At 47.6% G+C, this 23,857-nt stretch overlaps 1 protein-coding gene across 3 annotated transcripts; it reads left to right on the top strand.

The window, feature by feature from the left end:
• LOC110543117 (H-2 class II histocompatibility antigen, E-D beta chain-like) lies at positions 1-23,064 on the top strand. 3 transcript variants are annotated; one of them, XR_009586662.1, is made up of 6 exons: positions 1-150; positions 14,195-14,461; positions 15,095-15,376; positions 16,686-16,796; positions 21,506-21,589; positions 22,175-23,064. XR_009586662.1 is itself a non-coding variant. In XM_060369086.1 (5 exons), exons 1-5 carry the CDS (start codon positions 51-53, stop codon positions 21,529-21,531), a joined length of 786 nt encoding a protein of 261 aa, XP_060225069.1. In that variant the 5' UTR covers positions 1-50; the 3' UTR covers positions 21,532-23,064. The 3 variants fall into 3 exon arrangements, 2 of the variants coding, with proteins under 2 accessions (XP_060225069.1, XP_060225070.1); XM_060369086.1 differs by having other exon boundaries at positions 21,506-23,064; XM_060369087.1 differs by lacking the exons at positions 21,506-21,589; positions 22,175-23,064 and adding an exon at positions 17,248-21,492.
• The last annotated feature ends 793 nt before the right edge of the window (positions 23,065-23,857 follow it).

The raw sequence follows: 23,857 nt of genomic DNA, 5'->3' as shown, positions 1-23,857 counted from the left end.
CGGGCTGGCCGGCCTCTCTGCCCACTGTCCTCTCTCTCCTCCCCTCCAGCATGGTGTGTCTGTGGTGCTCCAGAGGTCCCTGTGTGGCAGCTGTGATCGCGGCGCTGGTGGCGCTGAGCCCTCCCGTGGCTTTGGTCCGGGACCCCCGACGTAAGTGCATGCCTCAGGGCTGGGCTGTTGGGGGTTGGGGAGGAAGGGGGACAGCTTCAGTTTGTCTTCAGTAGGTAAACTTGACATTTTTTTTTCTTTGAGCACTTCCTTTAAACACAAAATGTTAAATTATTTCCATATAAAAGGGTCTTGGACGCTCCTCTGAGGCCTGTGAATGGAATCAACACATGGGTCGTGTCCCCTTCCTCATGAGACCCCTCCAGCCTGACCTCACATTTCCTAGGGGCTTGAAAAGATGAAGGAGTCAAGAAGCTAAAAGAATGGCCTGTCTAGAACCTCTCTAAATTGTTAGGATAGAAAAAGGGGGGAGGGATTCTCTGAAGATTTTATGAGCAGTGAAGGGATCTGGGGAGCCCTGTCCTAGGAGACTGTGCTGGCCTCTCTCTGGGATCTGCAGCATTGGCACTTCTGGCTATGATGCCAGGAGGGATCGGGGCCATTTTCTTTTATCCCCGAACCCTAATGTTTAGGGACCCTGCACCGTGCTGGGGTGCTGTCATGGGAAGCACGCAGGGTCATCTCTTCTGCCGAAGGGACCCTGGGGCCGAGCCTGGAACTTAATGCTTGGTTCGGCCTCCGAGACAGGGAGCATCAGTGGTGTGCTGGCTGGCACCTCGAACTCAGCGGGTCCTCTGAAAACCCAGCGCAGGCTGGAGTCTGCTGCGGCTCGGAGCGGCCCTGCACCGTTTCCCTAGCGCCAGCTGCATTCCTGCCGGAGCGTAAAGCAGAGGACGCAACTGGTTTAAGATGTGAGATTCTGTTTTCGTGCGTCAAGTGTGGTCAGTCAGGATCGGCAGCTCGGAGGCGGCTAGAAGCCAATCAGGAAACAAAGCCTGGTCGGGCAGGCTTCCCCAAAGTTTGTAGGCTCCATCATCTGTTCTCCGTCATCCATGTGGAGCTGTCGGTCTCTACAGTCCTCTCGGACCTTTCCCAGGACACGTGGTTGTCTTAGGCTGTGTAAGGACATGAAAGAAACACAAGTCTTACATATGTGTGTGTGTATATATATACAGTGTATGTATATATATGTGCGTGTGTGTATATATGTATCACCAGTCTGTGTGAGTGTATATGTGAGTGTGTGCGCACACGCGTGAATGCTGATTTCTTGTAGCTCTGGAGGCTGGGAAGTACAGTGTTCATGTGCTCACAGCTGCTGTGTGCACGTTTGCTTCATGATCCCATGCAGGGAGGTAGGACAGAAAACTGAGCGAGAGAAAGAAAGAAAGAGAGGGAGAGAGGGAAGGAAGGAGGGAGGACACAGACAGGAGACAGAGACAGAGAGACAGAGAGAGACACACAGAGGGAAACAAAGTAACAAAGAGAACAAGCTGCTTTTGCAAGTCCACAGTAATGATTCAGCTCCCACGACGAAGACAAGGTCCCCACGACAGGTCACTTCTGGATGCTCTACTTCTCCCCTCTGTTCCAGAGGGCGGTACTTCCAGCTCACCAACTTTACAGGGCACTCTGCACTCCAGAGTGCCATGACTCCAAAACCACATCTTTTTTCACAGAACATGAGGCGGAGGTCCCTCGAGGTATCAGGGAGCCTTCGCCTGTGGCTTCCCTCTTCAAGTCCAATGACCAACGCACTCACATGGATATACTCGGCTTTGCCTTAGGGGACCCTGTGGTGGCTTTAGCCCTGTGCGGCCCAGGGGGCACCTGGTGGGGTCTGTTTGTGGTGGCCCAGGCCTTGCAACAGAACTTGCTCATGCATCACAGGGAAACGCAGGGAAACCCCCATGGCCAGCAGCCCTAGCTCTCTGCACCTGCAGACCAGCGGCCGCTGAGGACGCCAGCATCAACAGCTGTGCACTGTGGCCTGGTGTGTAAGCAGCATCTGGACCCCCTTGTGCTGTGGACTGGGAGGGCAGGGCCCTGTGCTGGGAGAGAAGGAGGAGGCGCCAAGTGTGCGCCTCCCTCTTGGGTGGGGGCTTAAGCTCAAGGTGAGAAGTTCAGTATGGAATCTGACTTCAGTCAGCAAACAAGCGTTTGGCTGGGCGTCCACCCATTTTCTCAGGCGCCCTGCGCCCTCAGGCTGGGCCACTGGCTGAGGAAGGCCGCGCTGATGAGTGCTGCTAAGTCCAGGGAGACACAGGGCAGCAATGCCCACACTCCCAGCGTCAGGCAGGCCCTCGGGGTGTCTGCGGGTCGTGAGACGGGCTTTGTCCGTCTTGGAATTCACTCCTTGGGGTCAGAAATTTTTTCTGGGCGGAGAGAGGGTTGTTCAGGGCTCTACCGAAGCTCTGGCTCACAGCCGTCTGTTCTGGCTTCCGCATAGCACACAAGTGGTGCAAGCGCACACTCAGAGGAGCCCCCCACGCCTGAATGAAAATAGACACGTGCAGTTCAGAAGAAAAGAAACAGCCTACCTGAGGGCTAGCGGATGGCCCAGTGGGTAAGCGTGCACGCCCCCAAGCCTGACAGCTGAGTTTGATCCCTGCTCACAGGGTAGGGGGCTGAAGTTGTCTTCTGACACACACAGGAGCCACGACACACATACACACGCGCTAAACAAGATGCGACAAAACCCAAAAAGTTTATTAAAATGTGTTATCAGGGTAACCTGGGCTACACTGTGTTGGGCTACATCAAGTTTTTGTTACTGTGTGTGTGTGTGTGCACCTGCGTGTAAACGTGAGTGAAGATTCCCACAGAGTTTAGGAGAGGACGTTGGATCCCGTGGAGCTGGAGCTACAGGCAGCTATGCTCCGCCTGATGCAGGTTCTGGGGTCCAGCCCTGGGTCCTCTGTAGCAGCAGCGAGCGCTCTCTCCAGCCCCTGACATCGGTGTCCCTCCAGTGGCTGGTGACCGAGCCAGACTGCAGAGAACGCACCTCTCCTCACTGACTGACATTCTTTCCGTCCCTTTTCATCTTTTGTCACCTCCCCCCCTCTACCATCCCCAGGTGCCCCACCTCCAGCGAGTGGGAACCCGTCGTATTTGTCTTTCTGAATCTGCTCCTGTCACTTAGCATCACAGCTTCCTGTGGCTTCCAGGCTGCTCCAAGTGACGGGTCTCATTCCCTGCGTGGCCGAGTAAGATTGTGTTGTGCGCACACAGCACACTTCCTCCATCTGTCCATCCACGGGTAGGCATCTCTGCTGTTTGTTTTGGATACAAATATTTCATCTTTGGGTTAATACCCACGATTCTCCACCTGTTCACCACGATGGCTATATTGATCCTCATTTCCAAGAGTGTGAGGGTTTTCCCTTTCACTCTACCCTCACCAGCACTTGTTAATGTCTGCTGAGCCACCTTAACTGCTGAGACAACATCCCGTTGGGGTTTGGGTGTCTCTCAAATGCTCGTTGGGTGTTGGGATGGTCTGTCTTCTCCTGGGAGGTGACTTTTTAGCTCCCTTTCCTGTGTTTTGACTGGCTTATTTGGTTTTCTGATGCTCACATTTTTGAAAGATTGCTTATGTATATGGAAGGTTTAACTGTGTGTGTGTGTGTGTGTGTGTGTGTGTGTGCTCGCGCGCGCGCGTGCGCGTGCATGCAAGCCGTGAGCATGCCGTGAGCATGCAGTGGCCATAGAGGCCAGAAGAGGGCAATGGATCCCCTGGAACTGTAGTAACAGATGGTTGTGAGCTGCCATGTAGGTACTGGGAATCGAACCCAGGACCTCTGTAAGAGCAGCCAATGCTCCTAACCACTGAGCCAACTCTTCAGCCGTAGGCCTGGTCTTTAAAGGTGCCTTTCAGCAAGTTCATTATTGCTACAGAAAGTGCACAAAAGCCTTTTGTGTGCTGATTTCGATCCTGGCAGCTTCACTGAATTCAGTTCTAACAGCTTTTGGTGGATTATTTAGGTTTTTATGTGTATTAAAATCATGGTGCCTGCAAACATGGATAACTTCCTTCCAACTCGCATATTTCCAATTTTTTATTGTTTAATGGCTCTTGCAGAGGCTCCCACTAGGGCAGCGTACAAGAGCAGTGAGTGTGGACGGTTTCTATCTTATCTGATCCAGGAAGAAATGGCGTTGGCGCCACCCACTCTGAGACCCACTGAGGTTTTTACATATTGCTGTTAGTTACCCTTTTGGTGTATGTTCCTTCTACGCCTATTTTTTTTCTTTTTAGTTTTGCTTATCATAAACAGCATGAATTTTACCAAGAGCTTTCCTTTTGTCTGTGCAGTGACCTTCCTTCTGCTGGTTTGCTATTTCATACTTATTTTCTTGCACGTTTCCACCATCCTTCCATCTGAAAGCTGAGTCGTACCAGACAGGGCCTGTGAATTTTTGGCGTGCTGTTGAATTTGGTTTCCTGATTTTATTGGAAATTTTGGAATCTCTGTTCATAAAGGGTATGACCCTGGCTTGATTTTGGCTGGATCTTTGCCAATTTGTTTCAGGGAATCCTGGCCTCACAAGGAAGGGTTTGCAAAGAGCTCTCCATTCCCATTTTTTAGAAGAGTGTAACTATGATTGGAACTGATTCTTCAAACGTTTCATAAAATCTGGCAGCACACCACGACCTGAACTCTCTTTATTACTGGTCTGTGCTGTTTTATATTCTTCTTGGTCCAGTCACTGTGGGCTGTGTTTGCTCAGGGATTTATCGGCCTCCAGGCCTGCCAGCTGTTTGAGACAGACTCCTTCAAGGCAGGGTCTTACAAACCACTGTATTACGTAGTTAACCGATAATGCCTCTGTTAATCTCTGATTTCATTTATTAGGCCTTCTCTCTCTCTCTCTCTCTTGTTTCTTGGTTATTGTAGACAATGGTTTGCCAGTGTTGTTAATCCTTTAAGAATGGCTCTTTACTTCACCAATCACTTGTGCCGTGAACTTTTGTTTTACCTTATTGATTTAGGAAGTGATCTGTATCGTTTCTTATCTTGGCAGATTTCAGGTCTGGGCCATTCTTGCTTTCCTAACTCCTCGAGATGTGTTCATTTTTGTTGCTTTTTATTACTTTATATCATTGTATGTAATACATTATTACTAAAAAAAAGTTTCCTTTAGCCATAAAATAAAATCAAAGTAGTACCATTTCCAGAAAACAGTACAGAACTGGCAACAGTCAAGGAAGCTGGAATAAGCCAGACTCAGGACACAGGCTGCTGTGCAGGTGAAGGGCCAGTCTGGGAAACGGAAAGCACCAGGAGGAGGCAGGGAGGGCAGGAGAGAAAGAAACCACAAAAATGGTTGAAGTACATGCTACACCTGACTGAAGATGTCTGTGTGAAACCCACCACTTTGCACAATAAATGCACTCAGGTATATAATTCTAAAGAAACGACAAAAACTCCCCAAACTTCCCTGTTCTTACAGTTTCTGCTGACACCAACAGATGGTGTGTTGTGTGACTGTCTTTGCTTGATTCTGGAAAGTTCTTTATTTTCTTTCTTAGTTTCTCCCATCAGAGCAGCCATTTAGGGGCTTGTCATATAACCCATCCCCGGTTGTACTGTTTCCACTTTCGTAACTGTTTTTTATTTGTAGCTTTACTTTGTTCTGGCCTGGGATGTTACATAAGCTGATTTGACACAAAGTTTATTGAGTCTTAATTGTCTCAACATGTGCTCTGTCCTGGGGATGCCACCAGGACAGCTGTGCATTCTGCTGTGCCGGATGAGGCGTTCACTGACTGCACGCTGTGTTGGCTGTGCCCTGTAGCTAAACGCAGATCTCTTGTTGCTTCTCTCTCTGATCATCTGTTCATTGAGGAGCATGGGGGACACACATTTATCACTGTATTACAGTCTATCTCTCTTTAAATATATTAATATTGTAATGCCAGGTTCGTGGGATCCTCCAAGACCACCAGGAGATGACTCTTGCAATAGCAAGAGAGCTTTACCACAAGAGCAATAGAACTTGGGACCCAAGTCTCACTGATGCAGCAGTAGAGAGGTGGGACCTCGAGCCCTGAATGAGCAGGGTTTTTAAAGGGAAAGACTGTGAGCAGGGGGTTTCCATGACAGCAAGCAGGGGGACACATGTTTCCATGACAGCAAGCATGTGGGGGGGGTTCATGCCTTGACATTACAGGATCAGGTAAAAGTTAGAGGGGCGAGGTGACCTTCTCTGAGGCACAATTGCCTAAGACATATGATCACAATTGCTGTTCTTCTGAACTATATCTGAAACACTGGGGAGAATTTTCTTACCCGATTCTCATTGATTATTGCCAGGGAGATTGTCTCTATTTTCTATGAAATATTTATTCTGTGATATTTCCTGGAGGCTGTTTGTTCTCTAACAAGTGTACATTCTGTGATATTTCCTGGTACCTGAATTCAGCTCCCAGTCAAGATGGTTCTTTATTTCAAAATGGAGTTATACCCAGGCTAACAAACTCTTCACTGTTTGACTTATGTATTACGTTGTTTCCATGTGTCTCTTTCACTTGTTAAAATGCAAAGCCTGCTTTACTTGGTATGGGTGTTGTTACTTTGACTCACTTTTAGTTTCCCTTTGTGTGATATATCTTTCCCCAGCTTTCATTTCTAACCTCTATAGGTGTCCATGAAGGTGATGAGTTTCTTGTAACCAGTATATAGTCGAGTCTTAGTTATTATCCATTCAGCCAGTTTATATCAGTTGATTGGTGAATTTAATTCATTTGTATTCAAGGTTATTTTTATTATGTTTGCCTTCCTTCCTTCCTTCCTTCCTTCCTTCCTTCCTTCCTTCCTGCCTTTCTCCCCACCACTTTCTTTCTTTGCATGCCACAGCACGTATGGAGGTCAGAGGACAAATTGCTAGTAAGTCTTTCCTTTCACCACGCAGGAACTGGGAATCAAAGTCAGGCTTGCCACTGTGTGCTGTTACTCACGAGGCCATACCCCCCTCTTATTACTTAGTCTTGTGACTGCAGTTTTTTTCTCATCTGAAGTTTTGATCTCTTTTATATACGTGTTCTACTTGGCTGTATGTATTCATGTGTCTCCATAGTGTCAGTTATCATGCTGTTTTTTCTGATGTCATATTCACTGAAGTATTTCTTCTAAAGCTGGCCAAGAGGTAGCAAATATCCTCAGTCTCTAATTATATAAGAAGTTCATTCTCTTTTATAGTTCAAGGATAGTTTCACTGGGTATAATAGTCTGTCAACAGGGAGGTTTTTTTTTTCCCTTCAATATTTTTTTCTATTCTCTTCAGGCCTATACTGTTTCTTCTAAGAAATCTAATATAAGTCTAATGGGCATTTACTTTATGTGATTTGATATTTGTCTGTTGTTTTAGGATTAGTTCTCTCTTTCTCCCTCTCCCTCCCTCCTTCTCTCTGTGTGTGTCCTTCTTCTCGCATTAATCCCTCTTTCCTGGTGATTCAACCCTGTTCTTGAAAATACTGCAGTAGTCTAAATGTCCTCCTGACATTTTGAGTGTGATATGCCTTGGTGGAGGACTATTTGGGTGAGAGCTACTTGAGACTCTTTTAGCTTCTTGTATCTGAACATATCTTGTAATTGTGTAATTTTGAATTCTTCATACATTTCATATCCTTCCTGCAAACAGAAGTCTGCTTATAGAGAACTATTATTTTAGAGGTGTGTTCTTTCTCTGGTCCATGTGAAACTAGTGTAACATTTGCTTCTTTGTTTATTATTGGATCTTGGAATAAGTAGGGTTTTTTTATTTGTTTGTTTGTTTGTTTTTTATTTAGGTAGGCTATAGAAAGTCAGTGGATTGGATGGTTGAAGCTTGGTTACAACAGAACTCAAAAGTGTACTCAGAGAAATTTCTTCATCTTTAATTAATGACAACATGGCTGCATTCACTGTGCTGGCTAATTTTATGTCAACTTGTCACAAGCTAGAGTCATGTGAGAGGAGGGAGTCTCAATTGAAAATTATCCTTATAAGATTGGGCTGTAGGCAAGCCTGTAAAGTGTTTTCTTAGTTGGTGATTGATTGGAGAAGGCCCAGCCCAGTGTGGGTGGGCACACCAATGGGATGGTGGTCCTGGGTTCTATAAGAAAGCAGGCTGAGCAAGTCACAAGGAGGAGCAAGCCAAAAAGCAGAACCCCTCCATGGCCTCTGCATCAGCTCCTGCCTCCAAGTTTCTGCCCTGCTGGAGTCCCTGTCCTGACTTCCCCGACCAATGGTGTGGAAACATAAGCCAAATAGCACCTTTCCTCCCCAAGGTGCTTTGCTCATGGTGTTTCATCACAGCAATAGAAACCTTCAGTGATTCATAAAGGTTTCCAGCTTTACAGTGATGTTGGGGTCCAGGGGGGTGTGCTCTGAGCCTGCTCAGTCTAGCCAAGATGGCCATGTTGATGTAGTGTATGAAGAAGGCTGGCTTGATGTCTCAGCACTGGTATAGGACAACAAAGAATGTGACACGAGCAGTCCTATCCTCAAGACATAGCCGACTCTCCTGAGGACTCTCAGGATGGATGCAGGAGACAACTGGGGTTGTAGGTTTAGGGGCTACAGCTGTAAAGCTAAGGATGGGATTTCCCTAGGTCCAGAGAACTGAATGTAGTTGGTCTCATGGTTCTGGGGACTGTGGCCTCAGTAACTGTGACTCGGGGCTGTGGAACACAGAAGGGACTCCCCTGTGTGTTTTGTCACATGGTTAGAGTTGGTACTGAGGTTTGTGGCAATCTTAGCAATGTTGGTGGAGTTATCCCTGTAGGTCAGAAGGAAAAAGTAGGTTGGTATCAGGGGTTTGGGCACCAAAAGCTGTAGTCTAGACTCCTAAAGTGTGGAAATCATCCCTCGGTTATCTAGGACAAAGGAAGATAATATTTAAGCTTATGACATGGTTATCCACACTCTGGATAATAAAGAAGGTTTTTTTCAAGCCCTTCAGGTTAAGCACAGTAGTGTAGAGACTTGGGGTTTTTCTGACATCTTGAAAGTGTAGGATATGGATAAAAATGTCTGTGGAAGCATAGTTTAATTTCCAGCATTTGGGAGGCAGAGGAAGGCAGATCTCTGTGAGTTCAAGGCTAGCCTGCACTATGAGTTCCAGGGCTACATAGAGAAACCTTGTCTTGAAAAACCAAAATGCTACTACTGATGATGATGATGATGATGATGACAATGATGATGATGTAATATCTGTGGATAACCTATGGGAGCCTGTGGTGACCTATGGAAAGCTGAGCTGAAGATAGAACTCATGGCACTGTTAGCTACAGGACATGGATGAGTCCGTCCTCTGGCCTTGGGGACAACTTCAATGATGCCAAGAACTTTTGCAACAAAAGTCACATTCCCAAGGTCAAGAAAGACTAGGTGAATCTGAGATCAGGGCTTCTGGGACTCACACTTCTGCAAGTGCATCAGGAAACAGGGATTCCCCTGTAGCGTTCGCTTTAAAACTCTATCTACTTCCAACCCCCCAACTCTATGTAGGAGAGAGAAGGTTAGCAGGGAGAGAGGGCCCCTTTACTTCTCCTGAATGTTTAGGGTGGATGGGGCTTTACCAATCTCTCTCAACTGCAGAAACACCCTGAAGCATTTCTGTTGTCTGTCTGCTCCAAACCACCACACTGTGTCTTGGGTCTCTCCAAACTGTTACACGCCACACACCACACACCTTCTCACCCACACGCTTCTCATTCTGGGCTCTCATATTTATACTCTCAGAGTCTTAGATCATGCCCCTCTCCTTGTGGTGGCCATTACCAGCTGGCAAAAGCCACACCCCACATGAGACAATTAACAAATGTGGACAAATTACAGCGCAACTAAAATCTCACACTTGGGATGAAAACAAAAACATATTTCCATCAAGTACAAAAAAACAAAACAAAACAAAACAAAAAAAAACAAAAAAAAAAAACAAGCCAAAAGTTTCATTACATTCCCTAACTCTTGATGGACACATGGATAGAGAGTCAGCACTTTGCAACATCTGTCAAACTCCAGCGGCTGTAGCAAGGCTCTGAAAGGACAAGTAGGATGGAATTTGTTTGTTACCATGGCAGCAACTGATCCTGAAGGATGCTGAAGGGGCCATAACCTACAGTGAGGTACACACACTTCCGCTGGCATGGGGAGTTGACTGTCAGCCTCTGAAGAAAATGTCAGGGCACCAGCATGGTTTCTCTGTACTGTATGGACCAAAGCAATCCCCTTCTCTTGAGGTGAACAGTCACTATCAGGCCACCAAGCTCCCCAAACTGTCATGCTTGAAAGAACTGTCACTCTCCTGCTGTCTGTGTCTGTGACAGGGTCTGGTGGCCTTTCCTGCTCACCTTCCTCCTGCAGTGGGGTTTCCCCTGCTGCGGTTTGAAGGTGCAGTGACCCCTATAGCTCTCAGGTTCACTCAGTCTCCTGCGGTCACCTTGAGTTTGAGGGCTGTAGAGCCTTGAGGAGGTGGAGCAGTGCTGGGGGAGGTTTGTCACCGGGGAGAGGGCCTTGCAGCTCTTAGCTGGACCACTTCTTGTATCTCTCTGCTTCCTGACTTCACAGGCAATGTGAGGAGATGCCTCATGCTCCTCCCTCGGTGCCTTCCCAGGCATGACTGTACCCTTTACCCTTTCAAGTCACAAGTCAAAATAAAATAAAAATAAACAAACTAAGGACTCCATTCAGATACTGCAGCAGCAAGGAGCGACGCATACACACTCCAATCAGGGACCTGAGGCTGAAGTTTGTTCTTTCTCTCTAGTGTGGGAGATTGATGTCATGGCCTCCGGTGTCTCTGAGTAAAGTTCCCTGCCACTGAGCTACACCATCCCTCTGTTTACATCCTTTTTTTTTTTTATGTTTTGAAACAGAGTGTTGCAAAGTTGTTTAGGCTGACACCAAACTCATTACAAAGACTGGGTAGAACTTAAATTGCCATCTTCCAGTCTCAGTCTCAGTATCCCAGGCATCTGAGAATAGACACACCACCTTGCTGGCTGGGATTCACTTTGTTTCCCACCTTCACACCACAGACAGACAGACAGACAGACAGACAGACAGAGATACAGACTCAGACACAGACACACAGACACGCACGCGCGCACACACACACACAGAGTAACTAACCATGGTGACTCTTTGCTTTGCTTGGAATACCCATCACTGATTGGCTGATGTTCAGTGTTCTCCCTCGGTGGTTGTCTGCTCTTTGTTATTTCATGGGTTCTTCTTTTTCCCACCTTTTAATCCCCACTCCCCTGCCATTTACTCCCTAATACGACATAGGAGAGAAAGAAGGATCTATATGGAGAGAGATCCCTGAATTCAATTTCTTTCCTTTTGTTTCTTCTTGGAGCACAACTACTAACAAGCTACATACAACCAACCTCCCAGAACAACCACCAATATAACCCTCTATTCACTTAGTTCTATATATTTCTTTTCTTAATAAAAACAAAGATTTATTTATTTGTTTGTTTATTATGTACACAGTGTTCTGTCTGCATATACACCTACACACCACATCTCACTATAGATGGTTGTGAGCCACCATGTGGTTGCTGGGAATTGAACTCAGAACCTCTGGAAGAGCAGCTAGTGCTCTCCTAAATTAAGGGCCCACAAAAAGAGAACTGATGTCTACTGGTGAAAAAGTATGAAGCTAATGAAAAAAAAACCTCACCTATCAGGGCTCTAGCATTTATGTACCCTCCAAAATGTTCCCAGAATTAGAAATGTTACACAATCGCAGGAACTGTCTGCAGCCAGCAAAACCACGCCTCTGCTAGAGCACGAGGCAAATCCTGGTCAGTTGCTGTGGAGAGTCCCAAACAGCCCTCCATCCTATATCTGGGATTAAAATGAAAACACTTTCTTCTAACAGTTCTGTGTTTTAAAAAGAACCAAAATTCTAAAATTGTCACTACAGTTGTTCTTTAAACAGTTCCCCAGTTCTTCCCTGAACTAGCATCATGCCTTATGTTCTGCCATCTTGACTGGTATCTACCCAGGACATCACTGCCAGATTTCCCCACACTGTCTAACTCTTTCTAGACCTGCCGTGATGTGCAATGCAGAGAAGCCATTTGACTCCACAGTGCATTTGTCATGAGTGAGAGAGACGGCACCTGTGGATTTGTCATGAGTGAGAGAGACGGCACCTGTGCATTTGTCATGAGTGAGAGAGAAGACACCTGTGGATTTGTCATGAGTGAGAGAGACGGCACCTGTTGCACAGGGATGTTTGAGGATCCGAGTGATGACACAGGTAGGCAGTGGGAACACTGCCTGTCACACTGCACATTTACCTCTGTGCCAGGTGTGACTCTCCCACCAGTTCATTGGTCCCATAGACGCCGCTTTCACAACAGCTAGCGGAATCCCACCATGACCTCCTTCTACCATTTCCTCTTGTTTGGGAAGTCAAGTCTTTGAAGTGGTTGGGATCCCCCAAGACACGTGCAGCCTAGTCCCTTGCCTCCTACCCTCACTTTCTCAGCCCCACGGTCCTCTGTTTTCTTGAGTCCATCAACTCTTTCAAGCTCTACACAATGGTGTTTGTTGCCACACTTGCTTCCCTGCCCCTTACCCACCCTTTCTTCTTGCTGACATCATCTGAAGAGCCTCCCCTCTCCTCCTTCTGTGCCGTGTCTGCTTTGCTACTCTCTGTTATTACAATCACCTCCTGCTGAGTCAAAAGGTGAGGCAATTTCATCCCTCACTTCCACTAATTTTGAGCTCCAAGAGTGTAAGGAGAGAGTGAATTTTCCTTCTCAGGGTTGCCAGGGGCAGCGAGGCCTGACACAGAGTCGGTTCTCCAGTGTGCTTTATAGAATATTCCAGATGTGTGCTGTCTATGGTGAAGGTGAAGACCTGTGGGTATGAGAAGGGGCAGCAGCGGGTGGATGGAGCAGGACAGGAAGGGGTCCCTGCTCTGCACGGGCTTTGTGCTGGCTAGTTTTAACTGTCAACTTGACACAGCTCCAACTAAATCTCCTAGGAAGAGAGTCTTAATGAGGGATTATCTGTATCAGGCCGGCCTGTGGGCATGTCTGCGTGGGTCTGTCTTGATTCTTAGTTGATGCAGGAAGACTCAGCCCACCGTGTGGAGCACCATCCCTTAGGTTGAGGTCCCAGAAGAGTATGAGAGAGGAAGACACTAGATGAGAGATGTACAGGTCCTTGCACGGGTTTATCCTCTTGTTGATGCTATTTTCTAAGTCTATTTTATTTTGGTTCCTTCTGCCTCTGCCTCTCTTCTCCACTCCAATCCCTTCCAACACACCAACGCCAGGCAGAAGAGAAAGAAGGTTAATGGAGAGAGGGGGCATAGTTCTCTATAGCTACTTCCTACTGGTTAGGGTTGTCAAGTTTCTTGGAGCAAGTTCAATCTTCGTTTCAGGATATCTCCAACTTCTTCTCATCAAACTGCGTCAACAGCAACAGGAGCAGCAGAGGAAAAGCCACAGTATTTTTCTTCTTTCTTGGAGCCTTCCAACACTCTCTGGGCTCTGGCCTGTAGGCTTAGATTTTATGTAGGGTTCTTATGTACCTTTACATCTCTTCCAACCCCAATCCCTGCAACCTTAGGTAGGAGATTAGTAGGGAAAGGGGCTGTAGTCCGATTTTATCTACTTCCTGATGATTAGGGTCGATGGGTCATTAGGGATTACCATAATCCGTTGTCAAGATACCAGCAGTCCAGTTCAAAGGCCAACACCAAGCAGCAACATGTAGTCAGCAAAAGGCATAAAACTCTGAGAAGCTCTACGGAACATTTCTCTCTGAGAAGTCAAGTGTTGAAGCACCAAGATCAATGAAGTGATGTTGATCCAAAAAGCGATATGTCACTGATCCTGGGCCTCTGTATATGTCCTCTCCTCAAAGTCCACCCACGGATGTTCTCAGCTGGCCAAAGTCATGCTCCTCGCATGTGAGAGCTCACAGCAAAATATCACATGATAAAACTCGGTCTTCAAAGAAACCAGAACCTTCCACTTCACTGGCCTTTATCCCCTCTCCAGAGTCCTCTGTCAGGATATTCCATCACAGCAAGAGTAACAACCCTCGGCAGTCTCCCTGTGCCTCAGGTGATGAGGACGGAGCCGTGGTGTGGGCAGGAGGGAATTAAAGGTGAAGGAGCAGAGTTCCTCGCAGACAGCCTGTGACCCAGTGTGTTCCTGTCCCCACAGCACATTTTCTGTTGCAGCTGAAGGCCGAGTGCCATTACTTCAGTGGGAGGGAGCATGTGTGGAGCGCGACCAGGTTCATCTATAACCAGGAAGAGTTTGCCCGCTTCGACAGTAACCTTGGGAAGTTCCTGGCAGTGACTGAGCTGGGGGCGCCCATCGCCGAGGACCTGAATAGCCAGAAGGACGTCCTGGACAATTATCGGGCCTCAGTGGACAGGTGCAGAAACAACTACGACCTTGTTGATATCTTCCTGCTGAAGCTAAAAGGTGAGCACAGGCGGGTGTACAGGTTAAGGGGTGTGTACAGGTTAAGGGGTGTGTACAGGTTAAGGGGTGTGTACGGGTTAAGGGGTGTGTGTGTGTGAGAGAGAGAGAGGCAAAGACAGACAGAGACAGAGGAATTCTGTCTCTCTGTGCAGAGACCCTAAGACAGCCGGCGTGAGCCACTCTACCCTTCCGCCATGTGGGACTTGGGACCTGAACTCAGACCATCTGTCTTTACTATTGAGCCATCTCTCTAGCCCTAAATGTAATGACTTTTTAGCTTTTTCTTGCCTTTCGGGCCCCTGAGAATCGCCTTTCTCTGCTCCTGCTTCCCAGGAAAACCATTCCTGCCTGAGCTGCTTTAGGTGTTTGTACTTGAGGTACTGTACTCATGATCCATCTACACTGCTTTAAGCCATATCCAACTATTTCCCTTTAATAATGAATTACTGCTCCATCTATAACATAAGACCTTACAGTTTTCCTCAGATCCGGTAGGCCCCGCTGTCAGGATTAATTTGAGGGACAGGGTTGCTAGGGCTTCAAGGATGTCCGCCTGGGTGGAGGGAGGCGGACAGGAGCCCAGCAGCAGGACGGCTCCGCCCTCGTGACTCACTCTCACCCTCTCTCCTCCAGTTGAGCCCAAGGTGTCTGTGCACCCTGCAAAGACGCAGCGCCTGGAGCACCACAACCTCCTGATCTGCTCTGTGAATGACTTCTACCCGGGCGACCTTGAGGTCAGATGGTTCCGGAACGGCCAGGAGGAGAAGGCTGGGGTCTCGTCCACGGGCCTGATCCCCAATGGAGACTGGACCTACCAGGCCCTGGTGATGCTGGAGACGGTCCCCCAGAGCGGAGAGGTCTACGCCTGCCGGGTGGAGCATCCCAGCCTGAGCAGCCCTGTCACCGTGGAGTGGAGTGAGTGGGAAAGCCCCAGCCCTGGGAGGCCCCGCCCACCAGGAGGGGCGTGGCTCACCTCCGCCTCTCAGCTTTCTCTGGCCCTGGGAGGCCCCGCCCACAAGGAGGGGCGTGGCTCACCCTTGATCAGCTTTCTCTGAACCTGTGAGGCCCCGCCCACCACGGAGGGGCGTGGCTCACCCCATCGGTCAGCTTTCTCTGGCCCTGTGAGGCCCCGCCCACCACGGAGGGGCGTGGCTTATTCCACAGTGAAGGATGACTAGATTTTCCGAGTTACTAGCTTTTGTTCCTCACCCAGTTCGATGTCTATGCCCACTATGCTGGCTGATTAAGAAAGGAGCCGCACGGAAATGTTTAGCTAGATTGGGTGAAGTTCTGGGCGCCCTCTGCCACAGGCGTCAATGCAGACAAATGTCCCCAGGACAGCACGCGTTAGAGCTGGGCTCTCTGGCAAGAACCGGGACAAAGCGTACCTCTAAGCTGTAGGCCGTAGCCCCAGGAAGTAAGTGCAATCAGGCGCAGCTCCTCACAGGCAGCCGCTGTTTAAGGCGGGGCTGCTGGCCGGGCTGTAAGCTGGCGTCCCCGTGAAAGATCTGCGGAGGCCAGTTCCACCCAGCGCAGTTCTCTAGGCTGTGGAGGACTCCAGCAGGTCGTCCTCCGCGGCGCACGACTGCCGAGCGGCAGGCAATAGGGGACCAAGTTTCTCCTGAGCCCCACTTTATGGTGGTCCCACACCCGAGAATGCTCCATGTGCAGCTGAGTCCAGCAGGGCCACCCAAGAGTCAGGGTGGCTGCTGCTACAGGGCGAAGGAAGGGTAGATGACTCTGTCTTGAGACAAGACAGAACCGGAAGCAGGATAAGGGCAAAGGGCCACTCCGGCTCTGGCTCACCAGGTGCTTGCTTCCTCCTGGTTTTGTTTTGTTCATGGTTGATGCCCTCGGTAGGCAACGGCTCAGAAAATGTCCCCGGGCGCCACAGCTGGCTCCGTGGTCTGATTGCTCCTTCACTGTTGGTTGTAGAGATGGATGCCACACTCATGGATACCGTTTTGTTGGCCAACACGTGTGGTGTCCCACAGCACCCAGACACCAGCTGCTGCCGCTGTGCTGACAGAAATAGCGTCACCTTTGTCGCTACAAGGAGCGGCGTAGATTCACAGAGAGACCCCAGACATTTACGCCCTCACCCATGGCTGTTCTGTGTGACTCTGAAAATGTCTTCCCAGGAGTGGCCAGCTCTAGCTCCCCCAGGCTCTGCTCCCCCAGCAGGGGTGTGGGATCTGAGGTAAAACCTGCCTTTTCTCCTCAGGGGCTCAGTCAACTTCTGCACAGAGCAAGATGCTGACCGGGGTCCTGGTCCTGGTGCTTGGTCTGTTCTTCCTCGTGATGGGGCTGTTTGTCTACCTCAGGAATCTGAGAGGTAAGGAGCCCGGTGGTGGCTGAGACTGTGCAGCGTCTGAGAGGGGAGCATCATAGCTCTGCTTAGGCTAATGACCGGGCAGTTGGCAGAACCTCTGTGAAGATGGCCATCCCCCCAGTGACCACGCAGCTCCAAGCAGCTGCTGAAACCAAGCCTTTGGAGGCTAGAGTGAAGCCTGAGCAGCGGTGACTTGCAGATAAGAGAGATATTAGCCAGCCTGAAGAACAGGCTGAGAAACGCATGGGTCCAGGGAGAGCCACTGGGCACTGCCGGGGTCTGGCCAGCAGTTTGCACTGAGCCTTGTTCCCACACTTACTGGAAGCCTGTGCTCTGAAGTGACTCGGGGTGCGAGAACTTCCTCTCTGCTCATTGCCATGCCATCAGGAGAGGCCTGGGGTGCTCAGAGAAGCACCACAGAGGTATGGAAACACACTGTCTCCGTGTTCTGCAGGACTCCTGAGCTGAGCTGAGGTGACAAGACAAAGGAAGGAGTTCTCCCCGTCTCCATATCATGAAAACCTGTCCTGCTTGGCCCACATTCCTCCATTGCTGGTGCTCTCCCAGGATTTGCCTCCTCCTGTCTCTCTGCTCCCTGGTGGCTGCTCAGCCCCTGGACAGAAGGCCCCTCCTGTCCTGCTCCCTTGTATATCCTGCCCTTTGTCTGGTGCATCCGAGTCTATTCTGTGACATAATCCCTTATCACATTTCCCCCAAACAATCAGTTTTGGGGACAAGCTATAGAAAGCAGAAAGGAATGGTTATATCCCCACAACATGGCTTTTAGTTACAAATATGTGAGGAAATTCATATGCTGAATTCAGGAATTTTATGTGCACGTGTAAATCAAACACCACGCTCTACATTGTAATTACATATGTAGTCCTTCTTGGCTTGTAGACCAGGTTGGACTCGAACTCAGAGATCTACCTGCTTCTGTCTCCAGAGTGCTTGGATTGAAGCATGTGCCTCCATGCCCAGCTGGCTTAATCTTTTAAAATTATTATCAGTTAAGTTATTTATTTACTTTACATTCCTATCACATCTTTCCCTCCTTCCTCTATTTCCAGCCCCTCCCTCTCCTCTCCTCTCCCCCCATACATCTTTTTCCTCTTCTCCTCTGATAAGGGAAGGCCTCCCATGGATATCAGCATCCTTGGCTTACCAAGTTGCAGTAAGACTAGAAGCACTTTATTGAGGTTAGACAAGGCAGCCCAGGTAGGGGAAAGGATCCAAAGGCAGGCGACAGTCAGAGGAGCCCCTGCTCCTGCTGTTAGGAGTTCGCGTGAAGACCAAGCTGCACAACTGCTACACATGTGCAGAGGATGTCTGTCCGTCCCATGAATGCTCCCTGGTTGCCAGTTCAGTCTCTGTGAGCCCCCATGGACCCAGGCTAGTTGGTTCTGTAGGTTTCTTGTGGTGTCCTTGACCCCTCTGGCTCCTCCAATCCTTCCTCCCCCTCCTCCACAGGATTCCCCAAGCTCTGCCTGATGTGGCTCTCTGTAGCTGTTCTGCTCTGATGGCTGTTATGCCAGGCTCCTGTCTGCAAGTGCAGCAGACGATATATCACCAACAGTGCCAGGGGCGGGCTCCCTCTCATGGCAGCGCTCTCAGGCTGGACCAGTCATTGGTTACCTCTCCATCCGTTTCTGCTCATCTTTACCCCTGCACATCTCTAGGCAGGACAAATTGTGGGACAGAGGTTTTGTGGCTGGGTTGGTGTCCCAATCCCGCCACTGACAGTCTTGGTTCCTGGTTATGGCTGGTTCAGGCTTTATATTCCCCATTGCTAAGATCATTAGGATCTTAGCTAGGGTCATCCGCGTAGATTCCTGGGAGTTTCCATTGCCCGAGGTTTCTAGATCTTTCCAGACATGCTCCCACCCCATCCAGTTGTCCTTCCCGGTACTCTCTCCCTCGATCCTCCCTCAACTTCATCCCTCTATTCCCATCCCCACTTCCTCCCCAACCCTGATGTCTAATCTATTTCTTCCTCTCTATGAGATTGGAGTGACCCCTTCCCCATTGGGTCCTCCGTGTTACCTAGCTTCTTCGGGTTTATGGTTTGTAGCATGATTATCCTGTGCTTTGCGACTAATATCCACTTATAAGTGAGTCCATACCCTGTGTGTCTTTCTTGGTCTGGGTTACCTCACTCAGGATCATCTTTTCTCTGTCTATCCATTTGCCTGCAAGTTTCATGATGTCATTGTTTTTAATAGCTGAGTAATAAAAATACTCCATTGTATGAACATACCACGTTATCTCTACCCATTTTTTCAGTTGAGGGGCACCTATGTTGTTTCCAGTTTCTGGCTATTACGAATAAAGCTGCTATGAACATAGTTGGGCAAGTGTCCTTGTGACAGGATGGAGCATCTTTTGGGTATATGCCCAGGAGGGGTATAGCTGGGCCTTGAGGTAGATTGATTCCCAGTATTCTGAGAAAGCACCAGATTGATTTCCAAAGTGGTTTTACAAGTCACTCCCACCAGCAGTGGAGGAGGGTTCCCCTTGCTCCACAGCATGTGCTGTCACTTGAGATTTTGATCTTAGCCATTCTGACAGGTGCAAGATAGAATCTCAGAGTCATTTTGATTTGCATTTCCCTGATGGTTAAAGATGTGAACATTTCTTTAAATGCTTCCTGGCCATTTGGAATTCCTCTGTTGAGAAATCTCTGTTTAGATCTATACACCATTTCTTAACTGGATTATTTGATTTGTTGATGTCTAGTTTCTTCAGTTCTTTATATATTTTGTAAATCTGCCAGATTTGGGGTTGGTGAAGATCATTCCCATTCTGACAGCGCCCTCTGCTTTACAGAAGCAAAGTGTCAGTTTCCTGAGGTCCCGTTCATTAATTGTTGATCTTAGAGCCTGCGCTGCTGCTGGTGTTCTGTTCAGGAAGTCGTCTCCCGCGCAGATGCATTCAAGGCTGATCTCCACTTTCTGTTCTATCAGGGTCAGTGTATCTGGTTTTATGATGAGGACTTTAATCCACTTGGGCTTGAGCTTTGTTCAGGGTGATAAATATGTGTCTGTTTGCATTCTTCTATGGGCAGGCATCCAGTTAGACCAGCACTGTTTGCTGAAGATGCTTTATTTATTCCACTTTATATTTTTGGCTTCTTTATAAAAAACCAGGGGTCCATCCGTGTGCGGGCTTATATCTGGGTCTTTGTTTTGATTCCATTGATCAACCTGTCTGTTTTTATGTCAATATCATGTGTTTTGTTTTGTTATTACTATAGCTCTGTAGTAGAGCTTGAAATCAGGGATGACGATATTTCCGGAAGCTCTTTTATTCTATCAGATTGCTTTAGCTATCCTGGGCTTTTTTGTTCTTCCACATGAAGTTGAGTATTGCTCTTTCAAGGTCTGTAAAGAATTGTGCTGGAATTTTGATGGGAGTTTTGTTGAGTCTGTAGAGTGTAGGTAGGATGTTAATCCTACTGATCCATGAGCATGGGAGATCTTTCCATCTTCTGATATTTTCTGCAATTTATTTCTTCAGAAACTTGAAGCTCTTGTCATACAGGTCTTTCACTCCCTGGTTAGGGTTACACCAATATATGTTTTTGTATTATTTGTGGCTATTGTGAAGGGTATTGTGTCGGAGTATGGTCTGGTGCTTTGTATTTGTTAATTTCTTGACCCCAAGACTATTACTGTTTATGAGCAAACTGTCATGTACCCCAAGTGTTGCTGTTCAACCTTGCCTAAGCCATTATTCCTGAATGTCTAGTTAGGCCTGGGCAGGGAAGAGTGGGGTAGTGTGGCCAAAGTTGGAGGCCTTTGGGAGAGAAGAATCAAGGGAATGAGACAGACAGGCAGAGAGGAGGGAGGAGGAAGCTGCCATAGGTTAGGTAAAGAGATATCCATGTGGGCCAGGAGGAAAAACTCCAAGAATGGTGTGGATGGAGACAGTGATCCAGATGAAGAACATTAGCAAGTGCTTGGGATTATGGACCAGAGGGATCCAGATGGGAATGGTTAACACAGATGGCCTGGGATGCGGCTGGATCGTGAGGTACTGTTGGTGGATTATCTGCCCAGCGCAAGGTAAATAAGGCAATTATAAACTCTAACAGGTGTCTGTGTCTTATTGATTACGATAGCAGGTTAGATAATACTGCTGTGCTAACTACAGGGCTAATAATGAAAACATATTAGCCGAATACTGTGTATTGTCAGCAACAGTACTGTTTCCCTATCTTCTTTCTCAGCCTGTTTTTGTTTGTGTATAGGAAGGTCATTAATTTCTTCAGTTAATTTTGTATCCAGCCACTTAACTGAAGGTGTCTATCAGCTGTAGGAGTTTTCTGGTCGGATTTTGGGGGTGACTTGTGTGTACTTTTATGTCTCCTGTGAATAACAATGCTTTGACTTCTTCCTTTCCGATTGGTATCCCCCAGATCTCCTTTAGTTGTCTTATTGCTGTAGCTAAAGCTTCAAGTACTATATTGAATAAATATGGAGAGAGTGGGCAGAGCTTTGTCTTGTTCCTGATTTTAGGGGAATTCCTTTGAGTTTCCCTCCATTTCACTTGATGTTGGCTATTAGCCTGTGACAAATTGCTTTTATTAGGATTAAGTATGTCCCTTGTGTTCCTGATCTCTCCAAGACTTATATCATGAAACGGTGTTAGATTTTTATTAAAGGCTTTTTCAGCATCTAATGAAATACTTATGTGTTTTTTTTTTCTTTCAGTTTGTCTATATGGTGGATTACATTGACAGATTTTCATATGTTCAATCAGCCCTGCATCTCTGGGATGAAGCCTACTTGATCACGGTAGACTGGCTTAAACTTTTAATGTAAAAACTTTAAAGACAGTTCTAAGCATTCAAAACAACCACATAAATACATTGAAACAAGTGGGAAATAAAGGATATAACAGGAGACAGGCCGTGACAGTAACCAGACCAGCCAGGAGTGGTTTTAGTCCTGGCACTCAGGGAGGCAGAGGCAGGCAGATCTCTGTGAGTTTGAGGCCAGCCTGGTCTACAGAGTAAGTCCAGGACAGCCAGGGCTACACAGAGAAACCCTATCTTGAAAAACCAACCAAACAACCAACAAAACAAAACAAAAAAGTGTCCAGACCTTTCCTGCCTGTCTTAGGGCTTTATTGCTCTGATCACCATGATCACAGCGAGTCTTATAAAGTTTAATTGGGACTGGCTTACCATTTCAGAGGTCTATTAGTTTATTAGCATCACGTCGGGAATCATGGTGGATGGCAGGCAGGCACGCATGGTGCGGGAGGAGGAGCTGAGAGTTCTGCATCAGATCAGCAGGCAGCAGCCCTGAACGCCACACTGGGCCTGGCTTGAGCGTCCGAGACCTCAAAGCCTGCCCCCAGTGACACACTTCCTCCAGCAGGCCACACCCACTCCAGCGGGCCACGCCTCCTCACAGTGCCGCTCCCGGAGGCCCTGTGGGGCATCTTCTTTCACCACACCGACCCTTATCTAAAAGGATGCACACGGCTCACCAGAGCGAAGCCGCACAGACCAGCTAGAAACGGTCTGGGTGAGCTTACCCGAGGCTCGGTTCAGACAACAAACGTCCACTCCTCTGTGGGCACGAACAGACCAAGACACCGAGCGTCGGTTTCACGCAGATTTGGTGCGTTAGTTTCAAAATTAAATCTAAGAAGCGAGCCGTCAGCTCAGAAGTCTGTCTCGGGGCAGTGACTGCTGCAGGGGGGTGTATTTGTCATCAGAGAGGACTCCTCTTGTCTTAGGGCAAATCCCAGGTTAGATTTTCTGACAGGAACCCGATAAGCTGAGCGTGATGTGGCTTGTGCTGACACCAGGTCGGCGCCGACGCTTTCCCCAAACAATCTCCTTGTCTAATCAAACCTCACAGCTTACAGGTGGAGTTTAAACGCAGCTTGATGGTTCCCCGGATGCCTAAATAGAGAGGAGGAGTAGGTGCAGACCAGCAAGTCAAACACACATGATTAGAAAACTGCTCTGGTTCCCCGGAGCAACTGTCTATTGGCAGAGTGGCTGAGAGAGAGCCTGGCTGCGCTCCGCCTCACCACCGCCAGTCCACTCCTCCGTGGGCGTCACTGCGTTTTTCCTGACAGTGTCTTATGGCTGTCCAAGGAAAGTCTTTCTACCATGTTGTCGGTGCTCTCTGAATACTTGGCAATTTTTTGCTTCAATTTATATATTTTTTCTTTTTCTTTTTTTAATGAAAATAGCACATGCCTGTATATACAGAAACAAAATTGTCTTCATCAGCAGCACACAATAAATATTTGGCATTTTTAATATCATTGTTCAACGTATCATCTTCTGGACTTTGTTTTCATTTGTTTCTATCAGAATTTTATTCACAGTGATTTTGTACCCTTTGCTATTAAATATCTTATTAATACTATGCATTTGTCTGGGCTCTTTTTTTTCTTCCTAAGTATCTGGCTATATCAAGAGGAATTGTTGGCAATTTCATATTCTTCGATATCAGAAAACCTTTTGTTTATTGATGTGCCATTTTCCCCACTGCTCAGTACCATCATGCTCCAGACGCAAAATGGAAAAATTTGAATATTCTGCCCCTGTGCCTGACGTGAGAAGCAGGACAGGTGTCTTTTCCCAGATCAAATAAATTGCTTTTTATTATAGATTTCCCAAGAAATCAGTGCATTTAAAAAGAAAAGCACAACTTTAAGGTCAAGTGGTAAATTCTACTACAACTCATTATGTGAGTTTATCTGGGTGATCAAATGGTTTTTGTTTGTTTTATTTTTTCCATCTTTTAATGAATGTAAATTGCATTAACTGATTTTCAAATGTTTGATCAGTATGGTCTTTCTAAATAAATTCTTATAATAATGTCTCTGGATTTAAAGTGCTGACGTTCCACACACCAGTTCTCTCTGCCCTTGACTGTGGGTCTGTTAGTGTTTCTGCTGTGACTTCACTGCAGAAATGGCTGGAATCTGGACTTGTCAGCAAATAAACTCCGTCTTCCATCCGTTGCCTTTTATTGTGTTAGTCACAATAACAGAAGTGACACGGAGTGGAGCAGACCAGGAAGCAGGGCCCCTGG

This window comes from Meriones unguiculatus, chromosome 16, assembly GCF_030254825.1.
Source record: "Meriones unguiculatus strain TT.TT164.6M chromosome 16, Bangor_MerUng_6.1, whole genome shotgun sequence".
Classification (NCBI taxonomy): domain Eukaryota; kingdom Metazoa; phylum Chordata; class Mammalia; order Rodentia; family Muridae; genus Meriones; species Meriones unguiculatus.
The sequence above is the reverse complement of the archived record's forward strand: the minus strand, read 5'-3'. Positions and strand labels throughout refer to the sequence as shown.